Here is a 23,611-nt window from a genome sequence, read left to right as displayed (position 1 = left end):
GAGTCTTCTTCAGCGTCACAAATATTATATATGGGTATATATATATATGTATATAAATATACACATAGACAAATACCCAAATGAATATCTATAAAGCAATTTATTGATCAAGCATACTACAAAATGCTTAAGAGATGAGGCAATTCAGAGTGAAGGAAAAATTACTAAATTCTGTCCTAGTAACCAGAGGTTTCAATAGATGTTGGCATGACAATGCAGTTACAAACACATTAAACATTTCCAGACAACTGTATCTTAAGAATCTATTTTATTACTGGAAAGGAAAGGTTAAATCTGATTCTACTGATGCAGCTTCTATTAAATTAGTAATATATTTTCAAAATTTGTAAAGAGCCAGATAGTATAATCTAGAATAACATCAAAGGAGGACTCTGGTTTTAAAATGTTTTTTTAAAAAAAATATGGTATTGAAAGATCTCAAGTACATGAAAAAAATCTGAAAGGGAGACCAATGAATAAAAACTTCTCCTTATGTAAAAGGGTTTTAAAAGTTTCAAATGCAGTTGTACAAAATTGACCATTTCAGTTACAGGGAAAAAAGGAAATATGAGAGAAAACACAAATTACCAGGAAAAACTCAAAATGGCTAGCACAACCACTAAATTGTACAATCTGAAGTGAGACTGTTCCCACGGCAAAAAAAGTCAATGATGTCCTGTATTTCGCAAATCAGTTTTTCACTCTGCAAGACTCTATACCTTCTTCTACTATTCAGAATATTTAAGGCACAATTAAACAAGTTACCTTGAATTCTTTGTAGAATGAGGGAAAATTCAAATATTTCAGTTTTAAAATCCTAATTTTTATTTAAACAAAACACTTAACAAATTTCTAGTTAAACAGTTCACTTCAAAGGCAATTATTTTCCACGGTCCTAAATTTGTGGACCAACAGCACTGCTCCTCTTTTCCAGATTATCTCTAGCTATACCTTTGTGATGGTTTACACCAGGATGGCTTTCTGAATGTGCCCTAAACCTGATAAACCCAAAGGCAGCTTCTTGGCCAAGAAAGTAGGAGCGTTCCTACCCACAGCTGATTGCCATACCCTTCTTCCTCCCACCCCTGTGTGCTAAGATAAACTGTTTCCCTTTGAAGTGTGTTTCCATGTGTAAGCTTCTCCTTTTGGTTCTTATGGTTTCCCTCTTCCTGGAGAAGCTTAGGAAACCCGAAGTTTGGGTCAAACTTTATAACTGGTAACACCATCATGTCACTGTGCAGCCATTAAGTTCCCTGATACTAAACACGCTCAACTCTGAGTCCACAACTTGAATTATTCCACTTACTGGGTTTAATCACTCTAGATGTTTAAGTTGTACCTAGAAATTTAAAAAACAAAAACCCAAGATAATGTAAAAATTTAGAGGAAAAGACATTGAACTCCAAATGAAAATAAATACTATAAAAGAAGGTCCCAGAGAAAGAGAGAGTGGACTTTATGGAAACCAAACATTAGAATAAACCTGAACATACCATGCATTTCTCTACTACAGGTTTGCCTAAAGGATTTGGTCTCCTCTAAACAAACCATTTATGGTTTGTTAAAAGCTTGATTGTACTAGCACATATTTCATTACAAAGACTGTGGCAATTTCTTAAAAAGCAAAACCATAAAACAAACAAGGTATGCGCATAAGAGATAAAGCTGGGGGAACAATACAGAGCCTCCTGGGGAGCACTCCTGGTTGGACTTCACCTCCGTTCTTCCTTGGAGCTAACCTTGTAGAACTGGACCCTTTCCAAAAATAAAGCGTTTTTCTTTTTTTTAAGTATAGTTACTTGCTGTACAGAAAGTTACAGGTGTACAATATAGTGATTAACAATTTTTAAAGACTACATTCCATTTATAGTTATAATATATTGACTATAGTCCCCGTGTTGTACAATATACCCTCATAGTTTTTAAAAAAAAGTTTTATTGGAGTATAGTTGATCTAGAGTGTTGTATTGGCTTCAGGTGTCTAGCAAGTGAATCAGTTACACATATATATCCATTTTTCTTTAGATTATTTTCCCATACAGGTCATTACTGAGTATTGAGCAGAGTTCCCTGCTGTGGAGAAGGCCCTTTATTAGTTATCTGTTTTATATGTAGTAGTGTGTGTCAATCCAAGTCTCCCGCTTCTTCTCCCCCCGCCCCCACCAACCCCGGGTGACCATAAATTTGTTTTTCACATATGTGATTCTACTTCTGTTTTGTAAATAAATGTATTTGTACCATTTTTTTAGATTCCACATACAAGTGATATCATAGGATATTTGTCTTTGCCTGTCTGACTTATTTCACTCAGTGCTTATTTTATACGTAATAGCTTGTACCTCTAGATACCTTACCCCTATATTGCCCGTCCACACTTATCTCTCCTCATGGGTAACCACTAGTTTGTTCTCTATATCTGTGAGTCTGCTTCTCAAAAATTAAGTTTTAAAGAAACAGCAATGAAGGGCAAGAGGTTATAATCAGCCTCATTAGAAAACAACAGTCACTTCTGACAAAATGAAAGAATATCTAAATAAAGATATGCTTAAGTGTAAAATATAACTATCAGCAATTAACATAATATATACCAGTGTTTAACACTGTGTATATTCCCTTCCCCCAGCCCATAAAAACTTTTTTTTCTCCTTTGTTCTGTTCAATTTATAAGAATTAAGTGCTTTTTCACATGCTATGAGAAACAGTAGCCCACTGGTAGGTAGAAGCAAAACTAATAAAAGTCTGTGCCTCAACTTTCCAACTATAAATTCTAACATTTGCTCAGCCTACACTTAAAAGGTTGTAAATGGGACTAAATCCATGTTTGCTGACTCTTAACACAATATTCTTACCTTCTTCTCCTTCAGATATGATCATAACTGGCTGGACTGCATCAAACTTTATTACTATGGGAATCCATATACTATTATGTACAGAAGTCTCAGTGCCATGTCTTTTCATTTATCTTACATAAAACATGTAAATTTGTGTGATGTATCTGCAGAGACAGAGGCAGGGCTATGGGCAAAGGGAATGTTTTGTGAACTCTAAGCTTGTTGTACCTTATAGAGTAAATTCTACCTTCACTTTTTACAAAAAAATTATAGTCTTTTGATTTAACCATTTAAATGCACCATAGTACATTCTTATTCAAATAACATCCTTTAAAATGACCTACTGGTGATTTGTAGGGGTGGGGAGGGAGGTGTTAATGTCTCTCCTCTATTTTTTGTAAAGCACACTTTTAACTGCAGAGAAATTGACCAAGCCACCAAAGGAAGGACAAAGATAAAATCTACAGCTCAGTGGCATCAACTTCCAAGCATATGCTTCCAAGCATATGAATGGGGGAAAGGTGGAAAGGCCAGGGTTTAACTGAATGGTATGAGATACTCTCAAATCCTTTGCCTTTAGGTAAAAGGAGCTGAGTTGTGGCAGCTGTGACTGACAAGTACTATGAAGTGCTCATAGCTTTATGAAACAGACTGTAGCAACAGGCAATGTTATAGGGCCAGTCTAAGTCCTAAAGCCAATACAGTAACATGAGCACCCTTTCTGTACTTATTCCCAGACTATTTGCCATGGTCAGAAGAACCAAAAACTCTTTGATGGAACAGCTTTTCCATGCTTCCCCCTCCCTCTCCCCATAAATTTCGCTTCCAAAGCCCTTGATGATTTCTTGATTTCCAAAAGCTTGCCACAGTTAGCTCATTGAAGTAAAATGACAAATGTTCACAGCCCTGGCATGCGCCCCTGCAGGTAGTAATGGAGATATTGACCTTTTCCCTTTTCCTTGTCCAGTTCAAGATCCAGGGACCAAGTGATCTGTTGTGCTCTTCCCAGATCAATGTTAACTGCAAATTCACTGAAGGTAAAGTACAACTAAAGATGGATTCGATAAAGGACAGAAATGGTATGGACTTAACAGGAGCATAAGATATTAAGAAGAGGTGGCAAGAATACACAGAAGAACTGTACAAAAAAGACCTTCACGACCCAGATCATCACAATAGTGTGATCACTCACCTAGAGCCAGACATCCTGGAATGTGAAGTCAAGTGGGCCTTAGAAAGCATCACTACAAACAAAGCTAGTGGATGTGATGGAATTCCAGTTGAGCTATTTCAAATCCTGAAAGATGATGCTGTCAAAGTGCTGCACTCAATATGTCAACAAATTTGGAAAACTCAGCAGTGGCCACAGGACTGGAAAAGGTCAGTTTTCATTCCAGTCACTAAGAAAGGCAATCCCAAAGAATGCTCAAACTACCACACAATTGCACTCATCTCACACGCTAGTAAAGTAATGCTCAAAATTCTCCAAGCCAGGCTTCAGCAGTACGTGAACGGAGAACTTCAAGATGTTCAAGCTGGTTATAGAAAAGGCAGAGGAACCAGAGATCAAATTGCCAGCATCCGCTGGCTCATCGAAAAAGCAAGAGAGTTTCAGAAAAACATCTATTTCTGCTTTATTGACTACGCCAAAGCCTTCGACTGTGTGGATCACAATAAACTGCAGAAAATTCTGAAAGAGATGGGAATACCAGACCACCTGACCTGCCTCTTGAGAAACCTGTATGTGGGTCAGGAAGCAACAGTTAGAACTGGACATGGAACAACAGACTGGTTCCAAATAGGAAAAGGAGTACATCAAGGTTGTATATTGTCACCCTGCTTATTTAACTTATATGCTGAGTACATCATGAGAAACGCTGGGCTGGAGGAAGCACAAGCTGGAATCAAGATTGCTGGGAGAAATATCAATAACCTCAGATATGCAGATATGCACCCTTATGGCAGAGAGTGAATGGGAACTAAAAAGCCTCTTGATGAAAGTCAAAGAGGAGAGTGAAAAAGGTGGCTTAAAGCTCAACATCAAAAAACTAAGATCATGGCATCTGGTCCCTACACCTCATGGAAAATAGATGGGGAGACAGTGGAAACAGTGTCAGACTTTATTTTTTTGGGCTCCAAAATCACTGCGGATAGTGACTGCAGCCATAAAAATAAAAGACGCTTACTCCTTGGAAGGAAAGTTATGACCAACCTAGACAGCACATTAAAAAGCAGAGACATTACTTTGCCAACAAAGGTCCGTCTGGTCAAGGCTATGGTTTTTCCAGTGGTCATGTATGGATGTGAGAGCTGGACTGTGAAGAAAGCTGAACGCCAAAAAACTGATGCTTTTGAACTGTGGTGTTGGAGAAGACTCTTGAGAGTCCCTCGGACTGCAAGGAGATCCAACCAGTCCATCCTAAAGGAGATCAGTTCTGGGTGTTCATTGGAAGGACTGATGCTGAAGCTGAAACTCCAATACTTTGGCCACCTTATGCGAAGAGTTGACTCATTGGAAAAGACCCTGATGCTGGGAGGGATTGGGGGCAGGAGGAGAAGGGGACAACAGAGGATGAGATGGCTGGATGGCATCACTGACTTGATGGGCATGAGTTTGAGCAAACTCCGGGAGTTGGTGATGGACAGGGAGGCCTGGCGTGCTGCAATTCATGGGGTCGCAAAGAGTCGGACACGACTGAGTAACTGAACTGAACTGAAACTACAACTAAACAATTATTATTTGACTCCTTTAAATGCAACTAGGATGATGGTCATCTCTCCTAGATCCTTAGCCGCTCCAAATTCCTCATGCTTAACAAGTTGATGCTTCATTAAAATAACAGGCAGGCCCCAATTATTTTGAACCCAGTGGAAGGGCAGCACTGGAGTGAAACCACACCAGTCCTTGCACTAGGTAGGGATCAGGAAGTGCTATTCTCCAAATTACCCCACATTTTACAATCTTGAAAGTCAAAAATAGTGCATGATGATAATTAGTATTTATTACTATGCAAGACTGAAGGAAAACGGAGAGGAAGGCGGCAGAGGATGAGATGGTTAGATAGCATCACCGACTCAATGGACATGAATCTGAGCAAACTCAGGGAGATAGTGAAGGATGGAGGAGCCTGGTGTGCTGCAGTCCATGGGGTTGCAAAGAGTCGGACACCTGAGCGACTCAACAACCATGCAAGCAAGTTGTACAAAAAGGAATAAATGATACTTTATCTAAAAGATTAACAGGCTAATAAGATCCTTCTCGATGCAGACCCGAGGACCGAGTTTTGGAGAGATGGCTGGGTGGAAAGTGCTAAGGTGTTTGGAATCTGCTTACTTTTCTCCTTGAGGTTCTTCTTTTGGTCACCATTTTCAGAGCACTAGAAGAACAGGTAAGACAAACACATTAAGACTGACGTGACAGGTGGAACTCACACAGGGCTCTCAGGGCACCCAGTGGAGGACAACTTCTCAGGCTCCTGAGAGGCCTGAATCTGGAGGTTCCCAAACGGCCATGTCCCTGGGGCCACCACTGTCACATCCCCAGGAGAGCTCGGGTTACCCCGCCTGGCCTCCAGGGGCACCTCTCCAGAACGATCTGGGTCATGTCGCCAGGGATCGCCAGAGCCACCGCACTGGGGCCACCTCCCCCGGGAGGTCTGCCACCTTACCAGGGCGGCAAGGGCCACCTCCCCGGGGTCACGGCAGCCGCGTCCCCAGGCCGCCAGCTCCACCTCACTGAGACACGCTCCCCTGGAGGTCTGTGCCGCCTCACTGGGCCACCAGTGTCCCCTCCCCGGGTCACCAGGGCCACCTCACCGGAGTGACGGGCGCCTCGCCGATCTCGCCGGCCGGGAGCATCCTGCTTCCGCGCGAGTCGTCTGCTCCTTGCGCAGCCAGCGTGGCCAATGGACTCTGGCTCCGGCCAGCGATCGGAGCTGAGCCTCGGAGACCGCAGCGCCGGACGCCGCGGCCACTTCCTGCACCGTCTCTCTGGTTTCTTCCTTTCCTCCCAGAGAGGCTCTGCCCGTGCAGCCGCCGGCCGTGTGCAGAGGCTCCCCCTGCCGTCCGGGGGTCGGATCAACCCCTCTGGAAGGGGAACGTGGGGAGAGGAGGGGCGGGGAGGAGGTCTTTCCCAACCTGGGTAAAATCTCCAGGGCATTGAGGTCGTTAATGATGGAGTTTGAAGGTACCCCTCCCTCCACACCATAAATTCCATTTAAGTCATTTCAACTTATATTTCCGATGATATACCAGATGTTCTGAGTGTGTGAGGGGGCTTGTCGACTGGCTTTAATGTAATTTGGTTGGACTGTTTAGCTGCGGAATTTCCAATGTCTTTTATCTTTGGATCCTTCTTTTACCGCAGATCAAATACAGCTAGAGGTGACCCTCCAACTTCTACCTGGAGGGTGCAGATCTGGTTGTAAACATTCTGGGAGCTGAAAGGAGGAAAAGGACTCGGCATCTAATATATACTTCACCCAGTGCAGAGACTAAAGAAGCCTGTTCTTTGCTAGGGAGGAGGGCTGGGATTGCCAACCGGAGTTAAATAGAGAACCCAGGGATTTGAGGGCTTCAGAACAAACGTGCAAGTGTTACCACGGAGACTGAAGCAAACAGGAGGAGGGGAAATAAGCAACCCTTAGAGAAAACAGAAATCATTCAATGAGGAGAAAACTTTATTTATATCCTGAGATGTGTGAACCCCATTGAAACTATAAAGCAGTAACAGTCTACTATTTTAAAAGGAGCATTTAGAGACAAAAAAATATAATAGTAGAAATGAAAACTTCAATAAAATAGTTGGAAGATGAATGTTGGGAAGTATCTGAGGCCGGGGGTGGGGGGGAGAAGGGAAGCAAAAGGTCAAGTAAGTAAAAAATAGGAAAGAAAAAATAAAGGAGCACTCCAGGGAGGCTAAAATCCAAAAAATAAGAGTTCTAAAAGAAAAAACAACAACAACAGCGATTAGAGAAAGAGTAATCACCAGCAAAACAATTAAAGAAAATTTCTCCAAACCAAAGGTCATTATTTTCCAGATTGAACTGGGTCCCACTGAGAATCAAGCACAATGGATACAACCCGACTCATCCCGTGGCTTGTTACTATGAAACTTCAGAACGCTGAGGTCAAAAAGACAATCCTAGGTTTCCAGACAGGAAAAAACAAAGATCATTTAGAAAGGATCAAGAATCAGTATATCATTCAATTTCTCAATGGTCACAAAGAAACCCAGAAGACATCAGAGCATGTAGGTCTATCAAACTTCAAAAGAAAATTTATTTCACACTGAAATTCTGTACATGACTAGTAAACTACCAATCAAATGTGGATAAAGAATAAAGGTGTGTTCAGACATTCAAGACCTCAACAAATTTCCCTTTCATTTATTTCTCCTTCCTCAGGAAGCTACTGGAGATGTATGTACTCCATTAAAATGAGGACTAAACAAAGGAAAAGAATGCATGTGATAGAGGAAACAGAAGATACAGCACAGGAGAAAAATAAAGTGGGAAGCCCTAACAACAACTGAGCACTTGACATAGGTGGTACAGGTCAAAAGGCTCCAGAAGAGATTCCTTCAAAAAGGTGAGTCGGATAGAACTCCTTATCTGTCAGACTCTCTGGGGAGAGAGGTTTAACAATCCTTAAGAAGGCAGGGCTTGGTTTAATGGTGAATAGTAAAACAAAATAAGACCATTATTAACTTCAAGAAAAACAAAAACTGTGAAGGGAATAGAATTAATCAAAGTATATTACTTTGCTCAAGATGTTTGCCTAATCATAATGAAGTTAACACAATCTGTTTTACAAGTACAATATAACGATACTGAGCACATAAAGAGGTGGGAAGTGTGGTGGGGGTTGGGGAATGGCTAAGGGAAGGAAGAAGATATAAACCCTCATTTTTCATTAAGTGAAGTCAATAGATAGTGACTAAAAGTGACACAGCAAGAAATAGAAATGCAAACATTTCATAGAAATGAAGGTAAATATTAAAATAACCTGTTGAAAGAGGTGAAATTACTTTGAGGAAGAAGAAACAGGGAAGGAATGAGGTGGGAATAGAGTCTCTGCTGTTTCATTGCAAAACTTACAGGATTTTTGCAGAATTGACTCTAACTCACAGATATATATAATTCTGATAAAAATTTTAAAAAATAAATTAAGAGAAAAAAGATTACTCTAAAACCAAAATTTTGCCTCTGAAGACTTCTCAGTCCAGTGAAGGAAATAGACATGAATATTAATTTAAGATTGAGTGCAGATAAGTTCAACAAGGGATATGTTTGCATTGATTGAGGGAGCACAAAAAACAATTAACTACTATCTGGAAAATAGAAAGAGTCATCTAAGATGGGCAGAATACGAGACAACAAGGATGAAACAAGGGATGAACTGTGTTTTAGGCAGTTAGCAATCCATAGTGTTGTGCTTCATCGTTCAGTCGTGTGCTGTCCTCCATCGTTCAGTTGTGTCCAGCTCTTTTCAACCTCATGGACTGCAGCCCACCAGGCTCCTCTGTCCATGAGGATTCTCCAGGCAAGAATACTGGATTGGGTTGCCACGCCCTCCTCCAGGGGATATTCCCCACCCAGGGATGGAACCTAGGTCTTCTGCATTGCACGTGGATTCTTTACAGTCTGAGCCACCAGGGAAGTTCAATCCATAGTGCCGGTGTGTAAAAGCAGGATCCTGAATATTATACATAATATACATGTTAGGATATAATTTTAAAGTTAACATTAAACTGTCAAATGTTTATTAAAGGGAGTTGGAACGGGGAAGAAGTTTTGAACATTCCTGTTATTTTAACTATAAAAGCCAATAAAGAACTGCCTTTTTGGAGAACAAAAAAAGTAATAAATGCATATTTTACTTGGATCTTGTCTAAGGCAGCTTAGGCTGAAATGCAAAGAGGGTAAGTTTTGACCACAGAGTTAGTTAGCGTACAAAGAAATGTGAATATTCTTTCTTCCAATTGTGTTTGTAAGGAGTTGGGCCACTGTTTCAGATACTTTTTAAAGGACAGTTAGTTGACTCTTGAACAACATAAGTTTGAACTACCCATGTCCACTTCTCAGATTGTTTTCAATAAATATGTACGTCAGCACTGTATCATTCACGGTGAGTTGAATCCGTGGATGTGGAACTGCAGATACAAAGGGCTGACTATCAAGTTATACTTGGATTTTCCACTGGACAGAGAAAAACATCTACTTCTGTTTCATTGACTATGTAAAGCCTTTGACTGTGTGGATCACAGAAAACTGGAAAATTCTCAAAGAGATGGGAATACCAGACCAACTTACCTGTCTCCTGAGAAACCTGTCTGTGGGCCAACAGTTAGAACCAGATATGAAACAACTGACTGGTTCAAAACTGAGAAAGGAGTATGACAAGGCTATACATTGTCACCCTGCTTCATTAACTTACATGTAGAGTATATCATGTGAAATGCTGGGTTGGATGAACAACAAGCTGGAATCATGATTGCTGGGAGAAATATGAATAACCTGATATGCAGATGATACCACCGTAATGGCAGAAAGTGAAGAGGAACTAAAGAGTCTCTTGATGAGAATGAAAGAGGAGAGTGAAAAAGCTGGCTTGAAACTCAGCATTCAAAAAACGAAGATCATGGCATCTGGTCCCATCACTTCATGGTAAATAGAAGAGGAGAAAGTAGAAGCAGTGACAGATTTTCTTTTCTTGGGCTCCAGAATCACCGCAGACAGTGATTGCAGCCATGAAATTAAAAGACACTTGTTCCTTGGAAAAAAAGCTATGACCAACCTAGACAGCATATTAAAAAGCAGAGACATCACTTCTATGACAGAGGTCCATATAGTCAAAGCTATGGTTTTTCCAGTAGTCATGTACAGATGTGAGACTTGGACCATAAAGAAGGCTGAGCGCCAAAGATACGACTTAGTGACTGAACAACAACAACCGAACAGAGTCGGTGCCCCTAACCCCTGTATTGTTCAAGGGCCAAATGTATGCAAAAATTAAATTTAGATTGAATTTCTACTGTGTGCGTGTGGTAAAAATATTTGCAGTTTGGTGTCATTGGGACATTAACCTATGAACTAACCACAGTTCAAGAATATGTGATTGCACATGCATTAGGGACAGAAGTACTTAACTGAGATGAATAATATCAGAGGAAGGCAGGATAGAACGCTACCTGTCTGCACGAATTACCTATAATCCACTAGCCAGATTCCCACATGTAAACCCAGGATTTAAAAACAAGTCTACCAAGAAAGCTAAACACCTAAGAATTGATGCTTTTGAATTGTGGTGTTGGAGAAGACTCTTGAGAGTCCCTTGGACTGCAAGGAGATCAAACCAGTCCATCCTAAAGGAGATCAGTCCTGAACATTCATTCGAAGGACTGATGCTGAACCTGAAACTCCAATACTTTGGCCACTTGATGTGAAGAACTGACTCATTGGAAAATACCCTGATGCTGGGAAAGATTGAAGGCAGGAGGAGACGGGGACGACAGAGAATCAGATGATTGGATGGTATCACTGACTGGATGGACATGAGTTTGAGCAAGCTCCGGGAGTTGGTGATGGACACGGAAGCCTGGCGTGCTGCAGTCCATGGGGTCGCAAAGAATCGGACACGACTGAGCGACTGAACTGAAGTGCTACTATGGAAAACTATATGGAGCTTAGTAAAAAAAAATTTAATTACCATTGTTGTTGTTCAGTCGCTCAGTGGTTTCCGACTCTTTGAGGCCCCGTGGCCCCCATGGACATAATTACCATATGACACTGCAATTTCTCTCTGGGTTTATAACCCCACCAAAGTCCAAGTGCGGCAGCCTGTGAGCTCCTAGAGTGAAAGGACCACAGTGAGGTCCAGCCCCCACAGGTTGCGAGGCCAAAAGATGCGAGCGCGATGCCTCCCCAGGTCCAAGAAGCAGGAGCGGGATGAAGTACGTGAGACTGCCTCCCGGGACCGGTGGGCAGGCCGAAAGCGGGGCGGGCGGCGGAGGGCAGGCTCCGCCCTCAGGGGAGGAGCCAGCAGGCAGCGGCGCGTCGCTCCGCCGCACATGTGCGAGCGAGGCGGCTGCGAGTCCGCCTGAGCGCTGCGGGGGCCTCGGCATAAACCGCGCTCGCTGCCTATGCTGGGCCGCCCTCGCGGTTGGTTCTTCCGAGTGGCCCTTACCTCCGCCTTCCTCCTGCGTCCGGAGCAGCGCGCCCGCCCTCTCGTCGCCCGGCCTGCGCCGCGCGCACGCTCTCAGGCCCCGGGTAAGTGTGCGGCCTCCCCTCTGCCGCCTGGGCTCCGCGGCCAACCCTCGGCCCGGCGCCCCTGCCCGAAACCCCGCCTGGAGGGGCAGCACGGACTCGGAAGGCGTCCCGGTCGTGTTCTGAGCACGCGGCGCGTCCACGGCGCCTCCATTACGGATCGTGCCCGCGGGAGCGCGGCTGGAGCCAGGCTGGTCTTGCGCCTCGGCGGTGCCGGCCCCGCCCCCCGCTCTCCGGGCGGGTCCTAGCGGCCGCCGCGCCCTCTCTCCTCTCCTCCCGGCGGCGCTGTAGGCGCGGGGATCCCTGTCCCACTCCTCCCCTTCTTTGCCCCCGAGGGTTCCTAAACTCTTCTTCCTCCCGGAAGAGACAATCCGCCTTTATCCTGAAGCCCTTTACAGCGCTCCAGTGCACCGCTGGGCCCGCCCACGTTCTTTCATCCTCTTATTTATCTCTCATTACTAACAGCTATCTTACTGTGTGCCGGGCAGGCTCTCAGGTGACTGTTTCATACACGTTTCCCAGTGTAGGAGCAAACCAGAGTTTTTCTCGGTCAGATTTAAATGAGTGGATGCAGCAGGGGGTTGCTGGGTGTGTTGAAACTAATCCGCAAGGTGCCTTTACCTCCAGCCCTGCACCGAGAGATTTAAAAGTACACTCTTATTGCCTGGGTATTAGGGCCTGCCAAGAAATAAGGTTTGGAGAGTTTAGTCTTTCACATATTTAGTTCTGTTGTCAGACCACTTTTTTTTTTCTCGAAAATATAGGATAACTAAAGGTTGGTTTTTGTTTCAAGTCTCTAATCTGTGAATCAGGCATGCCCCATCTCCTGGGGATGCCTTGGCTGTTGAGGGAACTGTCAAAAATCAGACTACTGTACACTCATACTGAAAAGGGACTGCTGGATATGCAGTGATTTGGGTCAGTCATTAGGCAGAGTAGCCAACCGTTCGTATGTATTAATTTACAACTCCTTTTGAACTTGATATTTTGATAGAAACTGGTGCAGTAGATCGATTAGTAAAACATGGTTTTTGGCCCCAGAAAGGAGAGAGAAATGACATTCCAGCTGGTCCCTTGACTAAGTTTGCTCCTATTTCAGATCCTTTGTTGGCCCTGTTTCGGCTGCTGCCCAGAACACACACCTTTTCATGTCTAGTTCTTGCTTTAAGCCTTTGCTCACAAGGCACCTCCTTAGACTTCACTGAAGAGCACCCCTCTTATTCTCACAGTCCTTATTCTGCTTGATTTGTGGCTTTTACAGATGTGCGTTTCCCGAGATTGTTTTAGTTTTTTTCTCTGATATGTGAGCTCAGCGGGGGCAGAAAATTTTCTTTTCCCCAGTACCTGGAACAGTGCCAGACAAATAGGAGGTGTTCAATAACTGTTTGTGAAATGAACAAATCTAACGGACTTCATTACTTCACATATTAGAGTGTAGTGTGTGTCCTGCCCTAATGAGAGGGCTCCTTATTATGAGAGCTGGAAGGCTTCTTGGTGGTTTGCAGTGGAGGAGGAGAGACGCATTTTATTTATTTATTTTATTTTTTTGAGAGATGCATTTTAAAAGGATAAGTTGTGGAGGGTTTTGAAGTACAGACAAGATTGAGACTAATATTGCTGTTTTTTCGACGTTCATTTTGCAGGAAATAAGGGAGTATCAATGTTGCGTTAAAATTTTGAAAATGGTAAACTTGATTTTTATTGTGGATTGTAGAGGAAGCTTATTTGTGAATCTAATTTCTTTTTTTTTTAATCTAATTTCTTAATGAAAAACTTAAAAACTGTTGAAATTGTAAAATTTCTAATCCCATTTGGTTCATTTGGAGTGTAAAAGAAATAAAATCTATTACTTTAGTATTTCCTCTAATGAATTGTGTAGGACTTCGAGTTCATGGGTACGTATCAGTGGATTTCATTTTCTTCCCAAAAGCATCAAGTTTCTGGTCTCTAATAAAGATTGCTTGACATTTGAGATGCTATCTGACTATTACAGATAGTGTATTTGTGCAGCTTTATGTTTTTCGAACATTTTTGAAATTTTAATACCATTTAAAACCTCATAAAACTAGGCCTTTTACTTCCCATCCCTCCCTGCCCCCCTTTTTTTCCTCCCTTTTTTTAAAGCCAGTCATTTTTTACAGCTTTACCGTAGAAGACTTGAATATGTATATTTGGATTTTCCTGAATGCAAAGCTCATTTCCTTGGAGCAGTCGAATGGGTGCAGTCAGGGTTGTTCCATCTTTCAGGTTAAATTCTTCTCAGTCTCTTGGATGTTCACATGGTCCTCTCTTATTTAGAAATTATATTTTATTTCAGTCTTCTCGTTTATGTATTTTCTGCTTAAGAAATTGATGCTGATTTTAGTTCTGCCTCTCCTGGTCCAGAAGTTTGCACAGCTGTTCTAGTAAATATGTTCTCAGCTTCTAGGCCCATAGACAGAACTTAACAAAATATATATTAAGTGATTTATAATCACTTGTGCTACATACACCTTAATTATTAATGTCTGTATTAGGGCCATCGGCTAAAACAAATGGAAAGTATAATTTTGTTTAATGAGCTTGTCTTTGCAATTAAATGTAACAAGAAAAAGAGATCAGGCAAGTGTCCACAAGTATCAAGAAAAAGACTGCCAAAAAATACTAAAGGCCCGTTTATTTGGTGCTCTTGGCAGTGCTTTGAGGGTCTCTTAAAATTGAAATGTTTCAAGGAGAGAGCCATGCTTAACCATTAACCCAGAAAAGAACCATAAGAAGCTTTGATTTTTTTCCCCAGACTCAGCAGCACAGTTCTGCAGTGGAAAGCATCCGTAATAAATATTAATGACCAATAGTTGAATAGCAACAGCTAGATCAGACCTTTGACCATGTCATCATTTTTCTGCTTTACAGAGAAGGGAACTGAGACTTAAGAGTGGTGGCTTACTTGGTAAATGGCACAACCTAGATCAGACTCCAAGTCACTTTCCCAAAGTGCCACTCACCAAACAAAAGTTGACACCAGTGGTTGATACTTCAGAGCCACCATCTGCTAATATCCTCATTCCAGGGATGTTAGGTGTAGCAATGCTGTCCTAAGCCTTCTAGAATTTCATTCACGTAGGGGAAGATGAGGGGATGGAGTGATACCCGTATTTTGGCTTAGGTGACTGGTAATTTGTTGGTAAGATTTTTTGAGGTAAGAGATGCAATTTAAAAGAAGTGCATTTGTGGTGGGAAAAGATGGGATCACTTTAGGGCCTGTTGAATTTGATGTTTGACTCCATCTCTTACTAGCTGTGTGAACTAGTGCAAGATACTCTCTGGGCTTCAGTTTTTTAGGGGCTAAGGTGGGAATAATAATGACACATAAGTCACAGGGCTGAAGAGAGGCTTGAAAGAACTCACTGTGCACACACTATCATTGTTTGGCTGTTGTTCTCATTGCCTTGGACCCTCGAGTGAACAGGGAGTTTGAGACGGGTCTTGGCTGGAAAACGAGACTGAGAAGGGATCAGAACGGGGGAAGGAAGCCAGATGTAAGCAGCAAGTTGAGCAGGAGGGGAAAAGAGCACCTCCAGAGGCAGGAGAAAAGCATGGAGTAGAGGCCAGATCTCCCACCTGAACGTGAGCTTCATGCTGGTGGGTGTTTATTTGACTTGCTGTGTGTCGTGTTGTGTCGTGTGTGGGCACGGTGAGTGTTTGTTGAGGGGATGAAGTACAGGTACGAGGAGCGAGTGAATGTTAAAATGAGTCTGGACCTCCCTTCCGAGGGCTTCCGTTGCTTGCAGTGGTTACAATAGGGGGTTTTGTGTATGTGCTGGTAGGAGGTGCACTGCCTGAGGACCCCTGTTTTCTTTGTGAATGGCACACAGGAGTTGGAGGGATGGCAAGACAGCCTGGAGGGTTGTCATGAGAAGAAGTCCACTCACCTGGCCTGTGTTCTCCAGGCAGGAGCACAGGTGGAGGCAGCAGAATTGGTCCTCAGTTGAGGTTTAGCAGGGATCTTGCAGCAGGACTAGTGAGCAAGAGTGCTGAGCGTTGGTTAGGAGTTTGGAGTTGTTGAGCTTTGGAGTACTTGAAGAAATGAAGATGGAAGAGGTGGTATCTTGGAACTGGAGGTCTTGGTGTGTTTGAAGAACAGGTGGAGAGAGGGAGCAGTAGAGCTGGAAAGAGTGGTGGTTTGATGACAGTAGAATAATTAGTGTATCTTTTTATACCTTGAACTTTGATAGTAAAACATTTCAGACATACACAGTAGGCAGAATGACGTGATGACATCCCCATGTTCCCATCACCCAGTTTCAACAATTATCAACTCATGGCCAGTCTTGTTTTAAATCTGTACCCCCTCCACTTGCATTCACCACTGGTAAATTATTCTGAAACAAAGTCCAGACTTCATATCTTTTCAACCATAAAGATTTCAGTCTGTATCTCTCAAACATAGAGATTCTATTTTTAAGTGTAACCACAGTGATATTGCTGAAGTTGAAGCTCCAATACTTTGACCACCTGATGTGAAGAATTGACTTCTCAGAAAAGACCCTGATGCTGGGAAAGATTGAAGGCAGGAGGAGAAGGGGATGACAGAGGACAAGATGATTGGATGGCATCACCAACTCAATGGACATGAGTTTGGGCAAGCGCCGGGAGTTGGTGATGGACAGGGAAGCCTGGCATGCTGCAGTCCATGGGGTTGCAAAGAGTTGGACACGACCGAGCGACTGAGTTGAATAGTGATATTGCACCTTAAAAGTTGACCATGCTATCTTAATGTCATCAACTGTCCCCACTGTTTCAGTATCCCTGATTGTCTCATAAATACATTTTTAACAGTTGGCTTGTTAAACCTGAATTCAAAGAAAGATCCAGGTTTATCTATTTGTACATTCCTCTTTCCTCCTTTTCCTGTTGCTTTCCATTAGTTGAGGGACTGTCTTAATCCTTGTTGAATTTTCCACATTCAGGCTTCTGCTGATCACTTCGCTGTGGTGGTGGTGAACGTAACATCTGTCTCTTTATACCATCTAGACTAGTAGACATAGTTTCAGTCAGTAAGAACTTCATAGACAACAGCATGTCCTTTCGGGGGCCTGCAGCGTCTGGTTTTCTCTTTTTGGTGATGTTGGTGGCCGTTGATGTCATCGCCCAGGACCAGTATTTCATTAGGGAATTGCTGCTTAGTGTGTCTTTGACCTCTGTAGATGGGGAAGAGCTTCAGCACCTGTTTCAAGACGTCTCAAAAATATGCACTGATGCTTATTATACTTCTCTGGATTCTCTGGCAGGTATTAGAGAATTAATATCCTCAGAGAGTCTGCACACCTCTTGAAGGAGGACAAGAGACTAGCATTTATGTAGTTCCTACTGTGGCTAGCCACTCTGTCATCTCATTTCATTTTCACAGCAGTCCTATGAAGCACATATTATTCGTGTTTTTCAGCTGAAGAACAGGGGCTAGGGGAGGGTATTTACTCTGACCAGTTACACAGCTGGAAGGTGGGGCGGGAAAGCCTGGTGTTGGGGTGCCTTTATGGGCAGTGCACACGAAGGGAGGTAGAATGGGAAGACGTGGACTTAATAGAGAGGAGGGCATGGGATTTGGGCCTCAAGGTCTTCAGATGAGTCTTAAAGGACAGGTGGTGGTGGTGGTGGCGGTGTGGAGCTGGTCGGTTGTGTCGGTCTCTGCAACGCCCGGGATTGCAGCACACCAGGCTCCCCATCCTTCACTCTCTCCTGGAGCTGGCTCAGTTTCATGTCCATCCTGTCAGGTGAGACTAGGTTGATCTGAGAATACAGATATGGAGGACCTCCTACTGGAGAGAGTTCTGTGAGCAGTCAGGCTGGGATTGGCACCTGTGGGGACTGGGCCTGAGTTAGAGGCGTGTGTGGAGGATTGGAAATCAACACAGCGGATGATGGACGGTGCCGAAGCAGAGTGGGGAAGAGGAAGTAACTGGTGTTCCTGTCAAGGCTCGTGGCCCTCGGGTTGCTGAGAAAGAGCGTGATGAGTTCTCTGCATTCTGGGAAGGAGGTAGGTGTGCAGCTCACCGTAAAACCTGAGCCCGCCCTGAAGAGAGCAGGGTGTGGGACTCGGAAGGGTATCTGCCTCCTGGTAGATCCTGTCAGGCCAGCTGGGGACTTGGGGTGGGGGTGGGGCTGTTTTCTTCTAGAGCTGTCTATGTCTCTTTTAGCCGGCAGGCTCCTTGAGGGGAGTGAATTAGGACAGGTGGGTGGCCCAGATGTCACCGGGTTGTAGGCGACTGAGAACTCGCCTACGCTGTGGCTGGTCATCTCAGGCTTAATTTCCACGTGGTTGAAGGTCTTGCACTGTAGATGCCCACCGCGCAGCCCCCCACCCCATCGCGCAGGTGTGTCTTCACGCCTGGGGCGTCTCGGTGGCCGCGCCTTCGTGGCCTCCTGCAGGCGCTTCTGCAGCCATGCTGCTCGCTCCGGAGGCACTGTCCCGGGCCAGCAGCTCACAAAACGCGCTCAGTCCCTGGTCGAGGGCCGCACCGCCGCTGGGGAGCCATTGTGGGTTTGGGGGGAGACTGTGTGTGACACAGTGTGATAAGTGACTCGGGGATGTCCGCCAGGTGCCAGCAGCTTTGCTGGACTGTACACGCGCTTGTCCCCTCCCCACCCCCGGGCCCCCGCGCCTCTTTCTGGGGTCCCCATGTCAGGAAGAGTTCCCCTACCCGCTCAAGTCCCCAGGATGGAAAACCTGAGTCATCCTATTGTATTTCCTCTTTCCTCCCACATTGGTCACCCAGTCCTGTCCGCATCACCTCCTAAATGTTCCTGAACCCACCTCCGCCCTCTGTTACCCTTGCCTCAGCCTTAGATCAAGCTGATTTCTTTCCTCGGTTGTTGTCTTACCTAATCTCCCAGCCTAACCCCATCTTTCTCTTTGAAAAGATGCCGAGAAATATCTCTGACGCATGAATCAGATAGCAGTTTGGTTTTTCAGATGTGATGCCCTCCATTCAGCCTGCTGTGGCTTCAGCCAGCCCCCAGCTTTAACTCCAGGCTCCCTGCTTGTACGCTTTACTCTTTGCGATGCGGGGCCAGCCTGGTGGGGTTCCTCCAGCTCCTATGCATGCCGCGCCACCTTCCTCCCCCCTTTTCCACAGCCTCTCTCTTACACAGTCCCCAGAGCTTAGCTCTTGTGTTCACTTCTGGTCTTTGATTAGGAAGGGGTCTTCTCAGACACCCTCACCGCCAGAGCCCCATGGTCCTCTGTGGGTTGCCGTGTCTCCAAGTAAGCCCCAGGCCCTGTCTGCCTCCCTCACTGGTGTACAAGCTCAGAGGGCAGTTTTGTTGAAATAAAATGAGAATGAAATAGCACCAACATCACATAAGTCAGTGTTCTCTTTTGCTAAACCTTGCTTAGAACATGTAAAAAATAAGTGCTTTCTTACTTGAAAGAGATAATTTTATGAATTGTATAACTAGTTGCAGTCCACTTCTGTTCCTGTTTCTTGGTTTCTTCCATTTTCTTAATTTTTTTTTGGTCTTTCAAACAAAATTATTTTTACTGACATTTCTCTCTACCTCTCCCACCCTTTTTTTGTAGTCGTCATGATCCTTTTTTCCTTTTCCTTTTCTTTCCATTCTTGATTTTTGACAATGAGGCAAGATCAAACATGGTTTCTTAAAATTTAGTTCATCATTATTGCTCTGCCGTAGATGCTTCTATAGATGGGATTCTGGTTAACTAGGAGAACTAGGATGTTCTGCTCATTTATGTCCTTTATGTTTACTGAGTTTGTATGTTACTTTAAGCATCTCCGTATGTAATTAATACAGGGCTTCCCAGGTGGCTCAGTGGTAAAGGAGCCACTCTGCAATGTGAAGACACGGGTTCGAACCCAGAGTCGGAAAGGTCCCCTGGAGAAGCAAACGGCAGCCCCCTCCAGTATTCTTGCCTAGGAAGTCCCATGGAAGGAACCTGGCGGGCCACAGTCTCTGGGGTCACAAAAGTGTCAGACATGACTTAGCGACTAAATAGCAATAGAATTACAGTAAGAAAAAGCCTTATCCCTGTTTCACCTAGAGCATCAAATAAAATCAAATTAGACAGGCAGTTGCAGTCTTAGATATTAATAAATGTGTGCTCTGCCCTGCAAAGGATATATAACTTCCTAGACTTTTGCTCAGTAATTTGTGTACTAGCTTTAAATGATCTGTATTTTTTTAATTGTGGCAAAATGCACACAATATCATTCTGACCATTTTTAAGTATATAGTTCAGTAGTGTCAAGTTCATACATGTTGTGCAGCCAATATGTAAAGCTCTTCTTTTATCTTGTAAAACTGAAACTCTGTACTTAAAGAACTCTTTATTCTCCTTGCTTTTTTTTCTAAGTCCATTTTTTATTTTTTGGCTGTGCTGAGTCTTCATTGTGTGCGGGCTTCTCTAGTTGTGTACCCAGGCTCTAAAGTGCTTAGGCTCAGTAGCTGAGGCTCAGGCTTAGTTGTCCCGAGACATATGGGATTTAGTTCCTGACCAGTGATCGGACCCACATCCCCTGCATTGGAAGGCTCTGGACCACTAGGGAAATCTCATTCTCCTTGCTTTAAAAAGAAAAAAAAAAAAAAAAAAATGGTATGAGTATGTGTTCATGTCAGTGAATATATGTATACACGTTTATCTTAATCAGTTTTTCGAAAAGATAGCAAGATCCATGAAGCAAAAGTTAGGTGATACAACTGTGGTATTCAGTGAAAACAAGTCTTCCTGCTGTCCCCAGCCACCTATACCCTCTCCTAGAAGTAACTGCCTTTTCCAGTTTCTTTGAACATTGTTTTTACATTTTGTTCAGCTTATGTACCTTAATGTCATTGTTCTTAATTTTTTTTAATGTAAAAGCACTGAGATGAGCATCCTTACAGCTAAAACTTGAAGCACTTTAATAAACTTCTTAGGATAATCCCTTAAAGAAGTATTTTTGGGTCAAAAGGCATACATATTTTAAAGGCTTTTGATACCAGATTCCCTGCAGAAGTGTTGTACCATTTTTTCTATGCCACTAAAAACGTATTTGGAATAATTATTTTAATAATTGATCCTTAAGACCTTAGGAACAAAGTTAACTGTGCCTCTGTTTGCTGAAACCCAATTCTGTATAGAAGTGATTTTTACCACCTGCTCTCTTCCTTCTAAAAGGTTCTCTTAGATGTTTTCTTGGATTCTTGAAAATGGAGATGACAGAAATGACTAGTGTGTCATTGAAACGGGGGTCCGTTGCCATCGAAGATAATGACAGTGTGGCCTCAGCCGAGGAGGCCAAGAGACAGAAGGTCTCAGAATGCTGCCCAGCCACAGGTCAAGACGGGCTAGAAAACAGCTCTCTACCCAGCAGCGAAAAGGTGCCTGGGCCTCCCAAAACTGCTGGACAGGGTAAAAAGAACTCTGAAGTTCCGTCAGAGGAAGAGGAGGAGGAAGATGGCCTCTCAGAGGAGGGTGAGGAGGAGGAGGAAGCGGAGAGCTTTGCAGACATGATGAAGCATGGGCTGTCTGAGCTGGATGTGGGCATCACCAAGTTCGTAAGCTCTCACCAGGGATTCTCAGGAATCTTAAAAGAAAGGTTTGTTTTGTTTTCGTATCAAGTTATTTTTGTTTTATTAACTCTTTACTTTAAAAAGAAATCAGTCTATTCTTCGATTTAGCATTCTGTCCCCAAGGATTTTTCACACCAATGGTCAGTCAGGAATAGGATGAAGGAAAGCTGCCCAAATGAGTAAATGAAACTATTTGATTATAAAATGAGTAAAAAATAGCAGTTTCCCTGTGGCATGCTTTGTTAGTATGTGAATGGGTATTTCCTTAAATTACTTTCAGTGGTAATTAAATGGTTTCGCGTTTTCCCTTGAATTGGTCTTAAAATCTTAAACTCTTTTACCTGAATGGGCCACATTGACAGGAGAAAGAAGGTGGTCTTTGTCGCCAGGTGGATCTGGATGTGAATGTAGTTCAGCCACTTGATAGTTACTTAACTCCTCTGAGCCTCAGAATCCCTGTCTGAAAAATGGGTCATGCTACCTGGGAATAGTTAATGGTACTTTAAATAATGTATGTAAAGGATTTAGCATAAAGGTAAGCTTCAGGGTGGCCCAAGGTAGATACACTGGCTTCCAATTTGATTAAATTTGCTGTGTTTCATGATTCACTTTAGAATGACCTATATAACCATAGGGCAACATTAATAAGCTTTGATCTAGGCATTTTTCTGGAAGAATATTCTAGAAGCTCAGAAGGTCTTTTTCGTACCTGGTACCAGGCCAAGGCGTGGATTAGACTTCATCATGAAACCAGAAAAAATAACTACATGACTTTGCACTGAAAGTTTTTATTTTTAATACCTGTCTTGCACAATAATAAGGCTTACTGTTGACAAACTTTCGCCTAAAATTAATAGGCAGCAAAATGTTAATGCTCTGATTTTCTTTCCTCAGATACTCTGACTTCGTTGTTCACGAAATAGGAAGAGATGGACGAATCAGCCATTTGAGTGACTTGTCTGTCCCAGTAGATGAAGAGGTAGGAACAGCTCTCTAGCAAAAGTCACCTTCTGTATAAAAATAATATTTCCTGGAGATCATAGAAATACAGAGCTTTGACAGCCTCAAATTCTGTGTGTGACTCACTGGGAGTTCTCATGGTTATTTTAAAGGATCCTTCAGAAGATGTATTTACAGTTTTAACAGCTGAAGAAAAGCAGCGTTTAGAAGAGCTCCAGCTTTTTAAAAATAAGGAAACCAGTGTTGCCATTGAGGTAAGTAGTGCAAAAACATGTGAAAAGTTTTTTTTTAAGGTTTTCATTGCGTCTTTTTGGGTGGATGTTTAATAAGTGTCTTCTGGAAGAATTACAGTAGTTAACAAAAGGACGGACTTGCCCTATTTGATCTAAAAGAGCACTGTGTTAAAAAATGTTTTTTATCAGTGACAGGTAACAAGTATTCAGATAAACTATGGCCAAAAGAAAAAAAGTTGTATTTTTGCTTTAAAAAAAACTTTTTTACATGACCACAAATCGGCAAAAAAATCTGCTGTTTGGAATTGCAGAGTGACCCTTGTATCACAGTGTCTGCTGCAGAGGACTGTCAGCCTGGCCGTGTGGTCCTGACGGGGCCGTGGCCCAGCGCCAAAGGCCTCCTGGTCTCCAATGGGGCACTGGGAGGGAGGGGCTTGGGGGAAGGAGGTGAGGGAGTGTTGTTCTGCTTATCTTGAGACTACTTCTGTTCTTTCAAAAAAGGGCTCAGCTACTAAATAGAACAGTAAATGCCTTTTTAAAAGCCCTTTGTTATGGAAGTTTTACTCTTCTCAGTTAGTGCTGTCGCTGGTGGCTCAGCAGTAAAGAATCTGCTTGCAATGCAGGAGACGTGGGTTCAGTCCTCCTGGAGAAGGAAATGGAAATGGTAACCCACTCCAGTATTCTTGCCTGGAGAACTCCATGGACAGAGGAGCCTGGTGGGCTACAGTGCACAAGGTCACAAAAGTTGGACATGACTTAACAACTAAACTACCAC

General features: G+C 43.3%; 2 protein-coding genes across 5 annotated transcripts in view; one reads left to right on the top strand and one right to left on the bottom strand.

Moving 5' to 3' along the window:
- Positions 1-12,083, bottom strand: part of RINT1 (RAD50 interactor 1) — a 30,231-nt gene extending 18,148 nt beyond the window's left edge. The window contains exons 1-2 of one of the 4 annotated variants that reach the window (XM_065938707.1): positions 12,018-12,083; positions 6,648-7,270 (exon numbers count right to left, since the gene is read on the bottom strand). In XM_065938707.1, coding sequence (XP_065794779.1) covers positions 6,648-7,047 — 400 coding nt within the window. In that variant the 5' untranslated portion in view covers positions 7,048-7,270; positions 12,018-12,083. Of the gene's footprint in view, positions 1-2,849; positions 2,996-6,165; positions 6,209-6,647; positions 7,271-12,017 lie in introns of those variants that run through there. The other 3 variants (XM_065938710.1, XM_065938711.1, XM_065938708.1) reach the window with 3 other exon arrangements.
- The window catches only part of PUS7 (pseudouridine synthase 7), a 51,410-nt gene continuing 39,686 nt past the window's right edge, over positions 11,888-23,611 (top strand). The window contains exons 1-4 of the mRNA XM_065938712.1: positions 11,888-12,100; positions 21,249-21,669; positions 22,538-22,622; positions 22,756-22,857. Coding sequence (XP_065794784.1) covers positions 11,974-12,100; positions 21,249-21,669; positions 22,538-22,622; positions 22,756-22,857 — 735 coding nt within the window. The 5' untranslated portion in view covers positions 11,888-11,973. The remainder of the gene's footprint in view (positions 12,101-21,248; positions 21,670-22,537; positions 22,623-22,755; positions 22,858-23,611) is intronic.

Source organism: Muntiacus reevesi, chromosome 6 (genome assembly GCF_963930625.1).
Source record: "Muntiacus reevesi chromosome 6, mMunRee1.1, whole genome shotgun sequence".
NCBI lineage: Eukaryota > Metazoa > Chordata > Mammalia > Artiodactyla > Cervidae > Muntiacus > Muntiacus reevesi.
This window is presented reverse-complemented; position numbering and strand designations above follow the sequence as displayed.